At 43.1% G+C, this 20,709-nt stretch overlaps 1 protein-coding gene across 4 annotated transcripts in view; it reads right to left on the bottom strand.

Annotated features, from left to right (window-relative positions):
- Positions 1-20,709, bottom strand: part of LOC122789409 (ecto-NOX disulfide-thiol exchanger 2-like) — a 3,915,450-nt gene that overhangs the window by 685,016 nt on the left and 3,209,725 nt on the right. For all 4 annotated transcript variants that reach the window (XM_044056835.1, XM_044056836.1, XM_044056837.1 and 1 more), the window contains one exon: positions 19,048-19,260. In XM_044056835.1, coding sequence (XP_043912770.1) covers positions 19,048-19,260 — 213 coding nt within the window. The remainder of the gene's footprint in view (positions 1-19,047; positions 19,261-20,709) is intronic.

Here is a 20,709-nt window from a genome sequence, read left to right as displayed (position 1 = left end):
GGATACCACTTTAGGCATAAAGGAAAGGTTAGTCCTGAGGGAAACCCTGTCAGCATAGAAAATAACGAAGGGTTCTACAGCCATGAGTGCTTGTAGCTCAGACACTCTTCTAGCTGAAGTTATGGCCAGAAGCAAGGCTGTTTTCCAACAGAGGAATTTTAACTCTGCTGACACTGCAGGCTCAAAGGGGGGAAGCGTGAGCTTTTCGAGAACAAAGTTAAGGTCCCAAGCAAGGGTGGGTGCCCTCTCCTTGGGAGCCTTAAGTTGTTTGCCCCTCTCAGGAACTGTTTGATAAGAGGGTGAGAGAAGAGAGCTAGCTCAGTGTTGTAATGAGCTGAAATGGCAGAGGCATGGATCTTGATGGAGGAGAAGGATAGGCTAAGTAAGCCAGGATTAGAGGCAGGGAGGGCAGGTTTGTGTCCTCTCCTTTAGACTGAATCCCAGAGCAGTACCTTTTCCACTTATCAGCATAGGATTTCCTTGTACTGGGTCTTCTGGCTTCAAGAATGATGTCCAGCACCTGCTTGCTTAGGCTGGTTACTGGGGGAGAATTCCCAGAATAAGCCAGGCTGCAAGATTTAGGGTTTGCAGTTGCGGATGCAAGATCTGTCCCCCCTGTTGAGAGAGCAGGGTTGGGTTCTGGTGTAGGTGCCAGGGTGGCACCAGTGACAGGCTGTGCAGGAGCAGGTACCAGTGCTGACGTGGCCAGTCCGGGGCAATCAGAATTGTCCTTGTCCTGTCCTGTCTTATCTTGAGCAACTCTTGAGAGAAAGGGCAGAGGGGAAAAGGCATAGCTTGAGAGATTTACCCACTGGAAGGATAGGGCATCCACTTTCCAGGCCCTGCTGTGAGGAGTCTTGGAGCAGAATTTGCTGAGCTGGTAATTGCAGGGGGAGGCAAATAGATCCACCTCTGGAGTCCCCATTTCTAAATCAGAAGGTTGAACGTGCTGGGCTCTAACTGCCACTCGTGTTGGTCGAGGAGATTTCTGCTTAAGTCATCTGCCAGTGAGTTTTGTTTGCCTGGCAGAATTGAGCTTGCAGATGGAGCTGCATGTCCAAGGCCGTGTTCCACAGGGCCATGGCTAGTCTGCAGAGTGGGTAAGAGTGTGTTCCCCCCTGCTTGTTGATGTACCACATAACTGTGGTATTGCCTGTTTTTATTAGTGGTTGTCCTGGTGAGAGTAGGGATCTGAAAGCTGTCAAAGCATGCTGCACAGCTAGCATCTCTTTTTAGTTGATTTGCAGATGAATTTGACTTGGGATCCAGCAGCCCTGAATGCAGTTGCCATCCACGTGTGCCCCCCAGGCACAGTCTGATGCATCTGTGGTTAGGGTCTGGGTGGCAAGGGGTTGAGTAAAGGGCAGTCCTTTGTTGTGGTTGCATACTGCTGCCCACCAAAGAAACTCTGTCCTTAGACAGGGTATGACAGGAATGACATTTTCCAGGTCCTGAGAATGTTGGCACCAAAGACTTTTTAAGTACCATTGAAGTTTCCTCGTATGCATTCTGGCATATGGAATTAGCAGGATGTATGAGGCCACGAAGCCAAGGGCCTGCAGGATTTTCCTTGTGGATAGCTGGGTTCTGGTGGCCAATTGAGTAAAATAGTCTGTCAGATAGGCTTGTTTAACTGGAGTGAGGAATGCCATCTGAAATGCTGTGTCCAAGCTTGTTCCCAGGAATACAATCTTTTGGACTGGGGACAAGTTTTGATTTATTTTCATTGATGGTGTATCCCAGGAAGGTTAGAAGGTTTTTTTTACAAATGTCAGGTGCTGCAACAGCATTTCCTGACTGACTGCCTGAATCAGGCAGTCGTCCAAGTATGGGTAAATTGGGATATTTCTCTGTCTGCAGTAAGCAATGGCTGGAGCCAGATATTTTGTGAATACTTTGGGAGCAGTGGATAAGCCAAAGGGAAGTGCAGAGAACTGATAATGCATAGATCCTGCTCTGAAGCGTAGATATTTCCTGCATGAGTCCCTTACAGGGATGTGCAAATAGGCTTCTTTTAAGTCTAGGGTGACTAACATACGTAGAAGCTGCTGCAGAGTGAGCATTTTGAATTTTGGTACCACCAGGAAGGTGTTGAGAATTGACAAATCTAGGATTGGGCACCAAGTGCCCTCTTTACTGGGTACCATGAAGAGTCTGAAATAGAATCCTTGGCCTGTCTGTTCCGCAGGAACAGGTGGAATTGCTTTTATAGAGAGCAGGGAGTGAACTTGATTTTGTGCCTCTGCCCATTTGTTAGGAGGAAGGTCTGGGAACCCATTTGGGGTTGGCAGAGTGGAAGTAAAAGTTGTACCCCTGGGATACAATGTTGAGGACCCATCGGTCTTTGGTGATGTAAATCCAGTTTTTTGCATGAAGGGCAAGTTTTCCTCCTAGGGGCACAAGTAGTTGGGCAGAGGTGGGGAGTGGAGTTGAGAAGTCATTGGGAATTCTTTCCATAAGGGGATGGCCTAGCACTCCCTGCTTTGGAGGTGGAGGCACTCCATTGCTTAGATCTCTGCATACTCTGAGGCAGTGGTCTGTTACCCCGGGGGCTGGAAAGGACCAGTGTTTCGAGGGGCAATGCCTACTGAATCTAGGAGGCTGTACTTGCAAGAATTATCTAACTGTCTGCATAGATTTAGCTTTTTCTTCCATCTTTTTAAGAACCTATTCTGCTTTCATGCCAGACTTTCCTTGTGCAAAAGTGTGTCTAATAACTTTGATTTGACATGGTCTGGCAAGGTCTGTTCCTTCAGCCAAGCATGCCTTCTCAGTACAGAACCAGTGACAGCTGCCCTGCAGGATGCTTCTAGGGCATCAAAACCGCACTGCAATGTTGCTGACTTGGCTTGCAGAATGCATAAGCTCTTGCAATTCTTTGTTTTCTGCACAGTCTGTAAAAGCTGCTATGTTTTGCTTAATAAATCTCATAATATGTTGTTGGTACTTCAGCATGTGAAACTTTTAGTTATGTACTCACCATAACTTCAGATGTTTGGGATCCATCTCGCCTACATTCTGACTGATGGGTTCGGAGCCGATCCCTCGGCTCCGACTCGGCACGCTTATGCCAAAGAGCGAAGTCTCTTATTGGCTGAGCTTACTATATCCCAGGATGCACCACTACCAGTCCCCCAGATCTAGTTTGTCCGCATACATGCACACATGCACGCCCTGCTTATATAACATCGTCAGATGAAACAAGATAAAACAGTAGAACTCAAAACCGTTCAATCTCTTCTGATCTCCAAGGCAGGGGGAAGGAGGGTGGGTATTAGGAATGTAGGCGAGATGGATCCCAAACATCTGAAGTTATGGTGAGTACATAACTAAAAGATGTTATGTGATCCTATCTCGCCTACATTCTGACTGATGGGACAGCGTCCCTAGCACCTGAATCCTGGGTGGCTCACTGGAAAACACTCCTGAGTACCGTGGAACCAAATGAAGCTCGTCCTTTAGATGCCACATCCAATTTGTAGTGGGAAATGAAAGTGTGCGGATTGGACCAAGTAGCCGCAGCACAAATTTCCGATATAGCGAGCTTGGAATGAAAAGCTATAGAAGTAGCCATAGCTCTGGTAGAATGAGCTTTGATAGATGTTGTAAGTTGCTTATTCAAGAAGAATAAGCCTGAGTTATGCAATCTCTGATCCATTTGGAGATAGTAGCTTTTGTGATGGTTTGGCCCAATTTATTATCTGAGAAGGACACAAACAACTGGTCTGACTTACGAAGTTGCTGAGTCCTGTCTAAATAGAAGCGTAATTGCCTGTGAACATCCAATTTATGGAGAGTGTATTCTGCTTCATTGGAGAATTTTGGGAAGAAAACTGGTAGCTCTAGAGATTGTTGGAGACAGAAACTAGAACAGACCTTTGGGACAAAGGATGGATTAGGCCTAAGTGATACTCTATCCTTGTGGAAAATCAAGCACGGTGGCTTAATAGACAGGGCTTGAAGCTCTGAAACTCTTCTTGCAGAAGTAATTGCAACTAAGAAGGCAGTTTTCCAAGACAGATATTTTAACTCACATGTAGCAGCCGGTTCGAAGGGGAAGATGTTAATGCGAAGCACCAAATCAAGATCCCACAGAGGTGCAGGATGAAAAATTGGGGTCTTAATAGGCTCGCACCTTTAATGAAAGTTTTGCATAGTCTGCTGCTCATCAAAGGAGGATCCATGGATTCGTGGAATTTAGAGATAGCCGCTAGTTGGACTTTAATAGTTGAGACAGAAGATCCTTGATTAAACAGGGATGTTAAGAATTTCAAAACCTCTGGGACAGGAGCAGTGATAGGGTCTAAGCCCTTGAGTTGAGCCCAGATAGCAAACCTCTTCCACTTACTGAGGTACAATTTGTTAGTGGTGGGTTTGTGGGCGAAGATAAAATGTGAACAACTTCCGGGTCTAGTGTGTGCCTTCTGACTAAAGTCGGAAGTGGAGGAGCCAAGCTGTCAATTTCAAAGATTGAAGGGACTGATGCCGATGTCCCGACTGATGGATTAGCAAGTCCGGAATTAGGTCTAAAGTCCACGGATCGTCCACCGCATGCTTCTTCAGGTAAGGAAACCATACCTGACGAGGCCAGTATGGGGCAATCAATATCATTGAGGACCCCAATTGAGAAGCTTTTTGAATAACTTTGGGGAGAAGTGGAATTGGAGGAAAGGCATAAAGTAGCCCTGTTGGCCAAGGTTGTGCTAGAGCATCCATAGGTGGTACTCCCTGATGTGGGATCAAGGAGAAGAACCTTTGGCACTTGGTGTTTAGTGGAGTTGCAAATAGGTCGCAGCACGGCGTCCCCCATCTCCTGAAAACCTGAGCTGCTACTGTGTGGTTTAGAGACCACTCGTGAGGAGAGAGATTGTCCTGCTCAATTTGTCTGCCAATATATTTGACCTTCCCGGGATGTGGGTCGCTACCAAGAAGCGGTTGGTAGCTACAGCCCATTCCCACACTCTCATGGCCTCTCTGCAAAGGGGGAACGATCTGGTCCCTCCTTGTTTGTTCAGATACCAGACCACCGACATGTTGTCTGTGTGGATGGTGATGATGCCCTGAGGAAGAAACTTGTGTAAGGCCTGTAGGGATAGAAGTACAGCCCTCATCTCCAACACGTTGATGTGGAGAAGAGCTTCGTCTGGAAGCCAGGAGCCCTGAACTAGCCTGCCCAGACAATGCCCCCCCACCCTATCTGGGAGGCATCTGTCGTCAGGGTAACCACTGGAGAGGGAAGAACAAAGGGGTTTCCTTGATCCAAATTGGATGTCTGAAGCCACCAGCGAAGGTCCCTTTTGCATATTTCCGTAATCATGATGTGATGATTGACGCGAAGATCCTGAAAGGACCATTGAGTTGACAATAGCCACTGAAGAATCCTCATGTGCAATCTTGCCAGAGGAACTAAAAGAACTGTGGCAGACATTGAGCCTAAAACTTGTAGAACCATCCTGGCTGGGGCTTTGGATCTCGAGATCAGAGCTTGAACTTGGCCCTGTAAAGTTTGGATCCTTTCGGCAGGAAGAAAGACGTGCATCAATCTTGAGTCTATCTCTGCTCCTATGAACTTTATGCGTTGAGAGGGCAGCAAGACAGACTTTGACCAATTGAATGTAATCCCCAGGGTAATACCCAGGGAGATGGTGGCTTTGAGGTTGTCCATTAGTAGATGCCTGGTGGTGGCAGTCAGGAGCCAGTCGTCCAGATAGGGAAACACTTGGAATCCAAGACTTCTCAGGTGAGCCGTCACTACTGCCAAACACTTGGTGAACACCCTGGGGGCTGTGGTGAGACCAAAGGGCAGAGCGCAAAATTGGTAATGACTGACTCCCAGGCTGAAGCGCAGATACCTCCTGGACGCCTGATGTATCGGTATGTGATAATAGGCGTCCTTGAGGTCTATGGAGCACATCCAAACATCCTTCTCCAACAATGGGAGAATGGATTGTAATGTGACCATTCGGAATTTGGATTTCGTGATGGATTGGTTCAGTCTGCTGAGATCCAATATTGGTCTCAGGTCCCCTGTCTTTTTTGGCACTAAAAGAACCTGGAGTAATTTCCTGATCCGATCTGGTCTGTGGGGACCGGTTGGATGACTCCTTTTCTAGCAGCTTTAAAGCTTCTGCGGCTGCCATTTCCCTTTGACTGGGTGGTGGGTCCGGGATTCTTTTGGACGGTGGGGCAGTATGTGAATGGGATGGTGTAACCTCCGGCAATGATCCGAAGCACCCATCTGTCCTGAGTGATTGACTCCCAGGCTTTTAGGTGCTTGTCAAAACGACACCCGACTGGCTCGAGCAGCACAGTCGGGCAATCCCTCATGACGTGTGGGAGGCTGAAGAGCCACGAAAGGACTCGCGGTCTCCAGAATTGCGGGGCCCTCTGCCGCCTCTGGGACGGCGTCTCCGTGAAAAATTTGCCCGTCCTCTGCCTCTGGAAGGGGAATCTTCCTGCTGTTGGGAGAAAAACTTACGAGATTTGCGGAACCACATTTTTCCCCCTCCTTTAGCCTTGGGGTAAGGCCGAAAGGGAGTGGAATAACGGGCACCTACGGCAGATAAAGTTTTTCCCTCTTGCTCACAGCGGGTAAGGGTGTCTTTAACCTTGGGTCCAAACAAGGAGGACCCATCAAAGGGAGCGTCGAAGGAAGACTTGAAGGCCTCCGAACTGACACAAGCGGAGCCAGGCTTGTCTCCGTGAGAGCCACGCCTGTGCCTGCCGCTCTACCGCCTTCGGCCGCATAGGAAATGAGCCTCATGGACGAGTTAGAAATTGACGTAAGGATAGCCAACTGAGAGCTAACCGACTGGGCTAGCTGCTCAGGTAGGTTACCCGAGAGGGAATCTGACAACTCCTTGACCAGATCCCTCTGAAGCCTGGTAAAATGTGCCAAATAATTCAGAGACCTTAAAGTAAAGGCCGCTGAAGTCAGGGTGCGCTTCCCGTACCTGTCCATACTCCTAGACTCCTTATTAGGAGGATGGATGGATGTTGAAGCCTCTGCCACGTCCTGTTGTGTAGCAGATGCCACCACCATGGCATCTACAGCCACGCCTTTAGTGAGGAACTCCTTCTCGGGGGGAGCAGACAAAAATTTATTTGGACGAGAAGGGACTGGTTCCACGGTATCTGGGTGTTCCCACGCCCTTCGACAAACTAGATCCAGAAGCTCGTCGAAGGGCGGAGACACCCAGGAGGCGGAGGGCTGAGCTCCAAAGGCCTTGAGGAGCACTGACTCATCAGCAGAGGGGGGTTTGGATATCCAGCCGCCTCGTTGTTTGAGGATCTCTAAGATGTCTGCAAATGAGACATCATCCGAGGACGACTTCGGGGACCCCTCTGCATCATCAAGATCAGTGTCTGATGTAATAGACTCGGGGGAGTCCACGTGCTTCCTCTTGCACGATCTCTTCCTTGGGGGTTCCTCCGAAGACAACTCCGAAGAACCCTCAGGAGGAGGGGAACCCCAATGGGGTAACCGCAGGCCCCGGGGCTCCGCTGACTACGGACAGGGAATTGCCAAAGACCCAGTCTCCACGCCCAGGGAAGGTGCCGGTAAAGCCGGAGAGATGGCCGAAGAGGACTTGGCCAAGGCACTCCTCATGGCTCTGAAAGCCGGACCCCCAGAATCCTGGGAGTGTCCGGTCCCCGGAGCCGTGATAGCCGACGGAAGTCCCGCAGCCGAAGCACCGAGGGGGAGGCTCGGAACCAAAAGCATAGGTCCCAAAACATCACCCCCGGGTCCAGCCGAAGAAGTCCGCGTACCAAACTCGGACCCGAAGGCCCGGGTTGGAGTAAGGGTCGGAGCCGACCCTAAGATCTCCACTGGCTCCAACAGCACCTGCTCCGACGGAGCCGAAGCAGTCGGAGGAGGAATGGCAATGGGGTGGGCCAGGGTCATCGGCGTCGAAGCCAGCTGGGTCGGAACCGAAACAAATTTTTGGAAGACTGGGGACTGGAACAGTCTTTGGAGCACCCTGTCTATATCAGAATCTGACATTCTCGAAGACCGAGAGGAAACAGAACGGGTTCGAGAAGGCCTCTCCAACGGCCCCAAAGGACTAGGGGACCGGCTCCGAGGTAACTCAATGACTATCGGCGCCGAAGGAATACACACACCAGATTCCATCGGTGCCGAGGTGGACTTCGGCGCCGAGGAGGAAGTGTCTGAGCGGGCGACCCTTGTCGGCTCCGAGACCAGTGGAGCCGACGAAGGTGACCCGCCTCTCGATGCCCCAGCTATCGGCTCCGAAGCCAGAGGAGTCGATACTGGTGGCATCGAGGCAGACCGTTCCGACCTCGGCTCCGAAGTCCTTGGAGCCGAAGGAGAGATCTGCCTATGTCTCTTGGCGGTCGGATCCGACGGACTGGTCGGAACCGACGCCCTTTTCTTTTTAGCCGGAGAAGGAGAGGATGCCAAGGCTTCTTCAAAAGAAGGTTTAATTAACCCCTTAAGAATCAATTTATTTTTCCTCTCCTGGAGGACCCTTGAGGAAAAAGCGTGACATACGCTGCATGACTCCTGTAAATGTTTTGCACCCAAACAATACACACAGAGTGAGTGATCGTCCGTGATGGACATTTTGAAACTACATTTTGTACATTTTTTAAAGCCCGAAGGCCTAGGATTCTGAGACATTATGGTAAACACTTGAAAAAATCCACAAACGTCTGAAAGCAAGGAAACCAAAGAACAAGGCAGAAGCCCTCACAGTCCTAAACGCAATTTATTAAAACAGAAAATCACAGCGTTTTCGCCACACACATATGGTGGCTATCCTCTGAAGAAGCCACCATATGTGTGTGGCGAAAACGCTGTGATTTTCTGTTTTAATAAATTGCGTTTAGGACTGTGAGGGCTTCTGCCTTGTTCTTTGGTTTCCTTGCTTTCAGACGATTCTGAGACATTATGGTAAGACAATTTCAGTAATCTTTGACAGGAAAAACACAATTACTGACTTACTGACTTAAATATATGGGCTTACAGTAATCGCTTAAAAGCGCAAATGACAGGGAACTTTGAAAACCCTGTAAGGTTTTAGGAGGGTTGACTGACCGGGAAGGCCCTAGATGAAGGGGGCCTAAACCAAACTCAACCCAATCACACAACAAAAATCTTCAACAAATCCAAACACACACAATGAGAAGCAATAGCCGTTAAAACAGCTTTTTAAGACAAAAACAGCAAAAAACTGACAGAAAAAGTTAGTTAAAATAACTACTCAGCTCAGCCAGCTCGAGACCACGTCTTCGCAGTTAGCGGCAAACGAGATCTGGGGGACTGGTAGTGGTGCATCCTGGGATATAGTAAGCTCAGCCAATAAGAGACTTCGCTCTTTGGCATAAGCGTGCCGAGTCGGAGCCGAGGGATCGGCTCCGAACCCATCAGTCAGAATGTAGGCGAGATAGGATCACATAACATCTGACAATTCAGAGCCCTAATGGCGAGAGTTGCGGAGGTATATACTTTCTTAACCCATCTGTCCAAAGCTCTGGAATCCCTGTCCAAAGGGGTGGGATTCTTAGATGTAGTAGCTTTGATACCTTTAGGCCCCTGGGAAATGATCTCTGGATCAGCAGTAGGATTTTTGAAAAGGAATTTGTGAGAATCAGGTACTCTGTAGTAGGAGCAGGGGGTAAAGTATCAGGGGTAAGGCTGGATTCCATAAAGGCATTATCAACAACTTCCAGGACTGGGGGTATTGCTAAAGGCCTATGTTGTGGCAAATCTAGAAATTCTATGAGTCTCTTTTTGGACTGAGGATAGTCTTGGCATTCCCAGTGGAAATGCTCTCTTAAGGCATGTAAGGTTTCACCAAAAGAAAAATCCTCTGGAAGAGAGGCAGAGGGAATGGATCCCTCTGCATCAGAATCCTCATAAGCAGATAAGGGCATGTCTTCATAAACAGATACCGCAGTCTTCAGACTCTTGGTTTGTTGAAGCTGCAGGGGACTGATCTATTTTTCTCTTAGCAGGGGAAGGCTGGCTTCCCCTGATCAGCATAATAAGGTCTTCTGCCATTTAAAGCATTTGATGTTGTGGCAAGGAAGCAGGTGCATGCGCTTTGGTCATCAGTTTTCTAAGTGTAGTTTTAGACAGAACTGAAGACGTGAAAAAGGTCATCGGTTTGTGTCGAACATCAGTAGTGTGAAGAACATTCTCAGAAGCCTGTGCCCGCTCAGTGGCTCCAGACCCATACAAGGTAGAGACATCCGCAGGTTCCATAGTCGAAGAAGAGTCTGGTGGCATACTGGACTCTGAATGGGTCTCAGTAGAGGCCTGTGAATCCATAGAAGCGGGCATCAGGGGCTGCAAAAGTGCCTCACTGAGTACCGGTGAACTGGCGACTAGCTTAATGGAAGCATAGTCGGCAATTTTGGACCTGTGCAGTCTATCTCTGTCTTTATCCTAACATTTTTTCAGAATATCGGTAGTCGGATGGCTTACCAAAGCCATTTCGGAATACGGAGATCGAGAACGAAAGCATTTAGCGACAATAAGGGACTGACGATGAATTGTTTGAGTACTGAACAAGGCACAAAACCGACAGCAAATGGATATGTTGTTAGTGAAGAGGAGAGAGTGCAACTGTGTATTTTCTCCTATTGTTTCTTTATGAATTGCTTATCCAATCTCTCTTCCCAACCCTTTCTAACCTCCTCTGATTAAATATCATGCAATATTTTATATTCTCTACTAATTATTCTTTTTTAATGGCAGCTTCTCTTCTAGATTCTACTAAAAATTTTACCAGTGCTGGTCTTTCATTTAGGACCACCCTTCTTCTTTCTCTTTGCCTATTCTCTGATATCAATCCTTGATAGGGAAGGCAATCTCTAACCTGCAGTCCAAATAAGTTCTTAGCGTCTTCCCATTGTATCACCTTTCCCTCTAGTTATTTGCTCCCAGTACCTTGGTTCATTTGCCAGTTTTCTTCAATGAATACCAGTTCCCTCTTGCCTAATATCTATATCCCTAATAGAAGTCATCCCTATCGGCAGAATCTCCTTTTTCCATTCTTATGTTGACTTGGTTCTCAGGGTACTTTCTGCTACTTTATGAATATAATATTCTGTATGATTATTGTTATTCTCCTTAAAGGCCTGCCTCCAAATTCACAGTCTCTCTCTGTTTCATGAGCTTCCCCTCAATAGTTTTCTACTTGTGCTATGTATAGGACCCCCCCCATATGGATATTTCAACAGTGCGTGGAGAAAGGCATATCACTTATAATTGGATAATAAGCATTCTTGTGCCACTGTACAACAACAGAGGAGACATTAGACAGGTATCAAACTCCTGTTGCAATGCAGGAAAGTGCAATAAAGAGTTACTGATAAAAAATATGCAGATTAGTAGGAAGTAAGATGGGAAACAAGCAGTTTGTATTCAGATCAGCATGCAACACAACCGATCTAATGTTTGCAGTGAGACACATAGTGGATATGTTGTTAGTGAGGAGGAGAGTGCAACTGTGTATTTCTAGACCAGAAAGAATATGATAAAGTCCCAAGAAAGATGATTTTGGCAGCCATGTGATGGTTCAGAGTCCTGGAAACACTGGTAGAATTAGTGAAGGCTATGTGCATGGACCCTACAACACAAACAAGACAGTGTTTTGACTCATAGATTGGTTCCCAATGAGGATGGTTATGTATCAGGGTTCAACTGTGGGCCCACTGCTGTTTTTGTATTGGTGCAGGAGTCCGAGCAACAAAGGTGCTTTAATCCGATGGTGTGGGACTACAAGCAGTCTCAACAAAACCTTCAGCAAATAATGGGTGATGGAATGCAAAGCACTAAAGGCACATGAGATGAAACAGAGTACAGGCAAGATAGCTGTCACGACAGCAAATGTGGGAAATCAGAAGAGGAAAACTAAAGAAGGGTAAATAATAGAACAGGTTAACAACTTCATGTACCTGGGAGGGCTAGTTGAGGAGAAGGGAACTCTGAATGAGAAGCATACCTCTCAACCTTTTAGCACAAGAAATCTGGAAAAATCCTAAAATAATGGGGGGGGGGGGACAAAGGCTCTAAAATATGGACACATTTTAAATAAAGCTCTTATAAACTTAGAAAGGGGTTAGGATAACGGGTTTTTAGTGTGCATTTTCTAAAGGATAAAAATTCTGAAACGCAAATCCATCCATAAATCCTTTTTCCCATTTTTTGCATTTGGGGATCAGGGTGTCACTTCAACAGTGGCAACCATTGAGCTCCAAGGTTTTTACACTGCCGGGTGGTTGTGTGTCATTATTTGTTGACATCAGTCTTCAAATTATTTTGTCCAAATTTTGTGAGGAACAGACCAAAATATGAGGCAAAATCTGGACATTCTGCGAAAATCTGGACAGTTGAAAGGTAAGATGAGGAGATGTGAATTGGAATCAGAAGGGCTGCAGCCAACTGACCCACTGTGTCAGGAGTAGTGTGCCACAGAAAAATTCCAAAGAAGCTGAAAAGTAAGGTGCACAAAACACTGATTCGACCAGTGCTATTGTATGGGACAGAAACCTGGGCAGTGAAAGCAGAGCAGTTAAAAAGGCTAGAGGTGCTGGACAGAAAGTTCCAGAGATGAGTGGCAGGATGCACACTGTGGGACAGACAAAGGAATTATATGATTAGAACAAAAATCCAAAGTAGCTACAATTGCAGAGAAGGCCAAAGAGAACAGATTATGGTAGCTAGGGCACATGTGTAGGAAAGCAGAACATACGATATAAACAATTTGGGGGACATATGAAGGCAAGAGGAAATGGTGACATCCAGCAAAGAGATGAACGGATTATGACACACAAGACTCATAACAGGCAGGCATGACTGCAGAAAAAGGTAGGAGAGTGGCACAGACTAGAGAGGTAGTCACAGCTTATGTAACACCCCGACCCTATGACAAAATTTGGATTGATGATAATTAATGCTAATCTATCCCCCCTCTTGGCAAGTTCCAGGAAAAGTTTTCATGCAGCCAATATGGAAATTCATTCAAAATAATCACATCTAAATTCCTGTGCAGTATGGGTTCCAAGCATTGTGTCAGGACCTTATCAAGCCACTGACATTATTGTCAGAAACATGAATAAAATTCTTCTTATTGGAGACATATTCACTAACCTGAAAAAATAGCTTTGACTCAACTGACCACACATTATTTCTGCATCAGCTTAACAATATAGCGTCTTGTGTACTGCAGTCGAATGGTTTGTTTAATACCTCAACAGATCTTTCTAGGTTCTGTTGTTCAATCTCTCTCTCTCCACTACTGCAGCCCAGTGTTCAACAAAACTCACCTTTTTGAATCAACAGTTTTCTCACCAGTGGCTCTGTGTCGAGCACAATCAGATGTCTCAAAACCTACCTCTTCAAAAGACCTGCCCTACTTTTCTCAGACTGTCCATGCAGCTCTTTAATATTACTGTCTTGTATTCCACAAAGCTCAGTTCCTGAGCACAATTTTCTCCATATTTACCAATATCTATCCAGCTGACCTACATCAGATCAAAACAATGTTTTACACTGAAGATATATCGATTAGAGCCCCACCTTGCTCTATAGATTTATAACATCCCCATTGGTAAAAACAGACTGTTCTCTCTTACTGAAACACAACAGCTCTGAAGTCATTCCCTTGGCAGATACAGCATGTAACCTAGCATCATGAATACACAAACAATTTAAATACTCAAATGGCACTGAGTTTCAAACAATGAAGCATACAAAACATCACTCAAATGTTTTGGAGGGACAAGTCCCCTAACTGCACTCATACTCCCTGTCATAGGTCAATATTAGGCTGTTGACCCAAAGGGCAATTAGTAGCCTAGCCTTTACTAATTGTCTGTGTATATGTACATGTATTATGCACATCCTGAGGTTGCTCGAACTTTAAAGAAAAAACAAAGTTTTGCTGTTTGCTCAAGATGCAGCAGTCTCAGACTGCAGAAAGCTTAGACCCTTTAACAAATCTTTATAGTCCACAGCATGGAAAAAAGTACAAGAAAACACAGTCTTGAGCCATCGTACTCGAGCAAAAAAAATAGAAATGATCACCCAGGCAATATGTAGCTGAAACAAACCCAAAATGTACTCACCCCTATCCTTGAAATATGCCACATTTTCTTATCAGGAAGCACTCAAAATACTAGTGAGTTACAAAACGTCAATAACAACAATCCACGGTTTTACCAGTGTCTCAGATGCCGGAATCCATCACTCTACCCTCATCACCTCCACAAACATTCTTGCTATTAACCAAAGATATGCATTCCTGTTTTTCAGCACACTATGCAAACTATATTTCTAAACTTCTGCCTAATCCTTGCCCATCTACTGACTATAACCTCTTCCCCTACTGTTTTCATACTAATAATTCAGGAGCAACTTACTTTGGTTTGACCAACCTTTACCATAAAGATAGCATTCCATAACATTGCTTCTGCTGCATGAAACGCCCTCTCCTGATCAGAAAAAAATGCCCAAACTTTAATATATTTACAGTAACTCCTCAAAATTGTCTTTCTGAATCACCCTGATGTACAAAGTCTGACAAATGTTTTAAGTGTTTTGTCTTCCTCCTCCAAGTCTATTTTCCCAAACTGTCTTTACATTTTATCATTCAAAACCTTTAATTCTCTTCTGCTTTATACCCAATTTTGACCTTTAAGTTTAGTCATTCAGTTATTTTCAGAGATAAATTACACTTGTATGTAAATATCTGCATTGTTTATTAATTTATTTTATTTTCCATTTGCAGACCGGGATAGGTCCGACTGGACATATGTCCATTTTCAGTGGAGGCCCGGGGAGAAAAACTCCACATACCAAACATTGTTAGACTATGTCATTCAGTTGCTCTGTATATCTGTGCAGATTAACTGTTTTGTTTTTAACATCTTTGACCAAGGTCATAACTGAAAAGGTTCATGAGACCAGCTCAATTACACGGCTAAAAATGTTTAACTAAATAAAATAAGTAAACTTTTATAAAAAAGCAGCTGCCATTGTGCAACAGAAACATTGTATTTCCTGTGTAAATAACTACTCACTTCTTCACTGCACAATGTATGTACTACCTACTACAAACACAATGGCCCGTTTATAGAACTAAAATGAAAAGAAGAAATGTAACCTTTGCACATCAAGATATGACATTAACAAAACATGGTCGTCGACCTTGCATGCAGAGTGCACTGTTGTTAAGCTTCTCAATCCAGCTATGACAGTCATAAGAAATCTCAGTCTTATGACCCAAATCTACAAGACAATTGTGTATGCAGTCAGCTGGTCAAACACAGCTGGCCACTGGGCAAATATAACCAACAACAACAAATAATGGATTCTGTATGATGAGTTCTGGCATAACAGTGGCACTCTGAGGCAGTACTACCACATGTAGTGGGAAAACCTTGTGTCGCCAGTGTAATTTTTCTATAATGCTACATTTAGAACAAACTTCAGTAAAACCAACAAACTTCTAAGTGCAGGAATTCCTCAAGCAGAAACCGACAGCAAACAACGAGGAAAAAAAAACACTTTAATGGATGTGGTGTAAAGCGCTTTTCGTCGCTCTCTGGTCTGAAGAAGTTGCTCCAATACAGAGCGACGAAAAGCGCTTTACACCACATCCATTAAAGTGTTTTTTTTCCTCGTTGTTTGCTGTCGGTTTCTGCTTGAGGAATTCCTGCACTTATAATGCTACATTTGACAAAAGACATACAATTTGCTAAAAAAAATTATGACACTGTTCAGAACACTGAATTCTGTCTATGTTTAGACTTTTCTTCATTTGGTGACAAGGCAGAGCTCTCAACCTTCTGTCTCCAAAATGTGGACCACCACCTTTCATAATGCAGAACAAATGGCAAGGATGTTGAACACTTACTAGGAATTACAACCAGGAAGCTCAGAAGATCACAGAATGGCTAAAATGTGTTATTTTATAGTTATTTGATGAATTACTATGATTCATATTGCATACTATGAAGTGTAAAAAATCTTAAAAGTGAATGGGTGATAGACCCAATCAATGTGGAAGAGTGAGGAACAATGACTAAGATTAAAAAATGAAGAATATTCCTCATGAGGTTCACTTCAGAGGTATACAATAAGGATCACTTGGTGTTTAAATTTTGGCCATTTTACATTCAGTTACTGCAACATTGACAAAGATCTTAACAGGGGACCTGTCTAGACTCTGGTTTCTAGACGGCTGTCCAGAAGGAAGTCTCTATACTTATGCTCTGGAGTCCAGACTGGTACTTTGTGTGGACACATTTTTGGTATAAGTTGGTGATTCTCACAAATAGTATTCTACATGAACAGTTCCTACAACTTTTACTGTTTTATAAAAAAAAACATTTTCAGTTAGAACATTTCTCAAATCTTTATGGAACATTTTGTATAGATCATGTGGTTTCTTACTAATAAAAAATATGATTTTCAAGACTTTACAAGAAAGGTCATGTAGAGTACAACTTAATCTTTTTGGAAAGAACAACCTTAAGTAGAAGTAAGGCAGAGACTTCTGGGCTTCATCCAAAAAATACACCTGAGAACAAAAATGCATATGTGAAACTGAAGCAGGAAGGTAAACAGTCAACATAAGGGCAATCTCATTTACTGAAAGAGTACTGACCTCTGTGAAAGTGGTGGGGGCATGTACAACAGCAGGATTTTTACTATATGCACTACATCATATATGGCAATGCTTCTCAAATGGTCAGGTCATCCTCCCTAAGGAGTTCTGAACCTGTTTCAGAGGAAACCCTCCAAGTCTGAAAATGTTATCTGCTTAAAACAATGCCAGACAGTCAACAGTTTCTGTGGGCTTAGGCTAAATGCAAAAAGATGGTAGTCAAAGAATGAGTGTATTTTACTGCAAATAAATAGTAAAATCATAATGTAAACCAAGTGCAGGTTATTTTAAGTGTGCATGCTTGCATGATGCAGAGAGAGTTTGTTTCTGCACAGCAGAAGCACATTTTTTTGTCTGTAGAAATGAAGGTCAAAGTGCTTTTCTGATACCAAGGGAAGACTCAAGGACATTTCTTCATTTGGGGGATGCCCACATAATGAAATCTAAGAGCATATCCTATAAAGTCTTGAACTAAGGAAAGAGCAAATGACAGCTGATGAATAAAAGAGAGGTAACAGTATACGCACAGTATACAGACCAGACTTAATAAGCTAGCAAGACTTTCCTGCAGTTTCAAACCAAGTTATCACTGACAATTAACTTCTAAGACCTTAAAATACTGCAAATATTCAACTCAGTAAAACATACTGCCTCACATGTATCACAGAGGTAAACAGGTGAAGTATTTCTGTGTCATAAGGGTTTAATATGCAAATGTGATCTCTAAGACTGTTCCTGGCATTTAAGGAACTCCTTAATATTATTTAAATTATATGCGATAGATGAGGTACAGTCCAGTTCCAGTTCATGTTAACATCTGGATTTAATCACTACTCTTTACAATTTGTACATAACACTTAGAATATCATAATGGTACATGATGGAAAGCATCTGCATCTATATAATGCACTCTCACCTAATGTAAACAATAACTACCATAATGTTGTGCACTGCATATAATACACTCCTACCTAATGTAAACAATAACTACCATAACGGTATACACTGCATATAATGCACTCCCACCTAATGTAAACAACAACTACCAAAATGGTGTGCACTCCATATAATGCACTCCCACCTAATGTAAACAATAACTACCATAATGGTGTGCACTGCATATAATGACCTCCTACCTAATGTGAACACTAGTAACTATAACAGTATGTGCTAGAAAAAAATCTGTATATAAAGCACTCCCACCTAAAGTGAATGCTAATCACTTTACATTTACTTGTTTAAAACATGCAACAGCTCAGAAAAAGACATTACTTTTGTTTCATAAATTCCCAGCACTGTTTTTTTAACAGTTAAAAAAAACACCACAGGTGACAGAATCCCTTTAAAAGGACCCTTATTAAACAAAGAGAATTTTGTGCCATAATACCTCGCATGACTATTCATACTAATGGTAATAAAATCAATCAAAACCTCCCTACCCACACAGTTCTACAAAACCTGACCAAAGAAGGTGTGTTATAATGGCATTTTCAATATATGTTTCACAGAGCCAACTTGTCTCTACAGCATTACTTACTCTGTAGTTACTGTAGACTTAACCTCCTTCAGGATTATGTGCCCAACAATAGTATTCAATGGTAACATTAAGGTAAATAACAATGACAGATGTTAAAAACTATACCTTTGCAGCCAATTTAAATAAAAAAAATGTCTGAAAAAGAATTAAGTACCCATGGATGTGTCATTCCAACTAATCATGCATATTTCAGTAACAAAACAGATAAAAGTCTGGTTAACTGAACATACCAAGTGAAACAAAAAATAGAAAGTATAATTATACACGTACATATTTATATATTTAACAAAAAATTCAGAGCATGCAATCATAGTAAAGTACTGCAACAATGGGTACTCTCTAATGCATACATTAAATTAGCTAAGATTAAATAATTTGATACAGTAAATTAAACAGTATCTTTCAGTACTTCCTACCTGCAGCTTGAAAGCCAAAGCACTCCAGCACGGTTGACTGCTGACAAACTTACCTGGTGGCTGCTTTTGACTGTGTATGTTTACAGTACTGGGGCTACTTGTCATAAATGTTAGAAATTCATAAAAGGAACCTGGGACTTTCCAAAAGCATCTGGCCTACACCATTCACATATGCAGAGGTTTTTAATTGTATTTTTAATAAATTTTGCACTTTACTGTTAAATAAAGTCATGATTTTGATACACAAGTGGATTTCATAGAACCCAGAGTACACCAAGTTTATTCAAATCTAACAGCAAGATTGGAATCTTGCAGCACTATGAAGTTACTTCATAGGTTCTGTTTAAAATGGCTGGATTCTTCAAACAAGCGTCAAAATATAGCAAATATCATCTCGACCTGAGAATTAAAAGGAAATAACAGATAACTTAAAAGGAAAACAAATACTCACACTGCGTCAGAATGCCAGAGACACCTTGCTTAAACTTTTCTTTGGCTTCCTCCAGTTCCTTCTCATGTGCGTCCTTCTCATTCATCAACCTGCGGATATGGCTATTGGCTGACTGAATCATAGTATAGAAGTTATTTGCACTGCGTCGGTTCACTTCACCCCGCTCTAGCCAAGTAAGGAGAGTCTGCACTGCTTCGAAGAATTTTGTGTCATCTGCAACAGAAAATACAGGCTGAAATCCTACAGACATGTAGAGAGCCGTTCCTTCCTTGAATTCTGGACAAATAAGCCACTCCTAGATTAATACACCAAATGAACTGTAGTTACTACAATAACCTACTGCTGCTAAAAATGACAAGTTTCTGATGGCCAATACTGTAGAGTAAGAACATTACTGAAAAAAAAAAACAAGTTAGTACCTACCAGTTCAGAGCTACTGAAGAAGTAATTTTTGTTTAGATGGCACATACCACTACTATCAGAGATAATGCAGTCAAAAGATGGAAACTACTCCTAAAGTGTCCGTAAATTAATATGAGTCTCCCTACCATCAGACATCTCTGCTACCAAATGGCACAAATCACTAAAATTAATAGGAGAAGGACTTTCTGTTTAGGGACTCAATTGATACTGTGATGCATCTCAATGGGAAATAACAATAAAGTTAGCAAGTCAATGCATCTTAACAATAAAAAAGTAAACAAAAGCAGTAAACTGATAAACTAGTTAAGTAGCATGACAACTGTACTGTTGGATCAACAATTTTAATTCTGAAACAAAAACATTCTTATTGATTTATTTATTTTTGATTAATTTGCCCCACATTTGCTAACTTAGTAAGCAAGTGTTAAAGTACATATTAAACAGACAAACTGATAAAGAATTTTACCTTACTTCAGGATGTGCAAAATAGTCGTTTATTCAATAAACAGTGTCAGGAGACTGCCTGCTAAAATTTTCAAATTCAGTCTCAAAGAACTTAAAAATTCTTCATATACATATATACTTTTTCCTTATCAGTTGCATGCATGCAGAATTTAACGTTGCATTACTTTCAACAATTCAATGTATTTAGAAATAGGTTCATAGATTAGTGCTAGGCTAACTGCCCTTTGTGGGCCATTTTAAACCTAGTCAATTACCCCATGTGAGAATCAAACCCTGCATCTTGTGCCTGTAAGGTGAACACCTTAACCATTATACCAGCCTTCCACCCTAAACATCCTCATCCCTTGTGCTTCTGACTTAGAGCTTCACATGAGCACTTCACAAACATGCACTTCAGACATTAGTCACCTGTGTTTGCAAATTTATTGTCCCTCAGCCTTGTAACATTCAGCACTAGTCTGCGCAATCTTAAAAGGGAGCCTTGCAAAACTCAGCCCCCAACCTAAGAAGGCCAGAATGTAACTGTTCCTCAGTGACCATATTTGATTACCCCTGGTGTTCACATTCACCAGATATCTACAACAGTTCACTGACTTTCTGAAACTAGACTTTCCAACATATCCCTTAACTACTCCTGCACTTAACTTTGCCTTCAATTATTTATTAATGCACTATAATTTGCTAATAAAATAATACAATTGTAAGGCACCAAAAATATAAGGCTACTACTTGGATCATATGAAAATGTACCTTACATAATTATGCATATGTTTT

The sequence above is a fragment of the Protopterus annectens genome, chromosome 14.part0, assembly GCF_019279795.1.
Source record: "Protopterus annectens isolate FY-2018-M chromosome 14.part0, PAN1.0, whole genome shotgun sequence".
NCBI classification, from domain to species: Eukaryota; Metazoa; Chordata; order Ceratodontiformes; family Protopteridae; genus Protopterus; species Protopterus annectens.
Note: the sequence above shows the minus strand (reverse complement) of the source record. Positions and strands in the feature narration are given on the sequence as shown.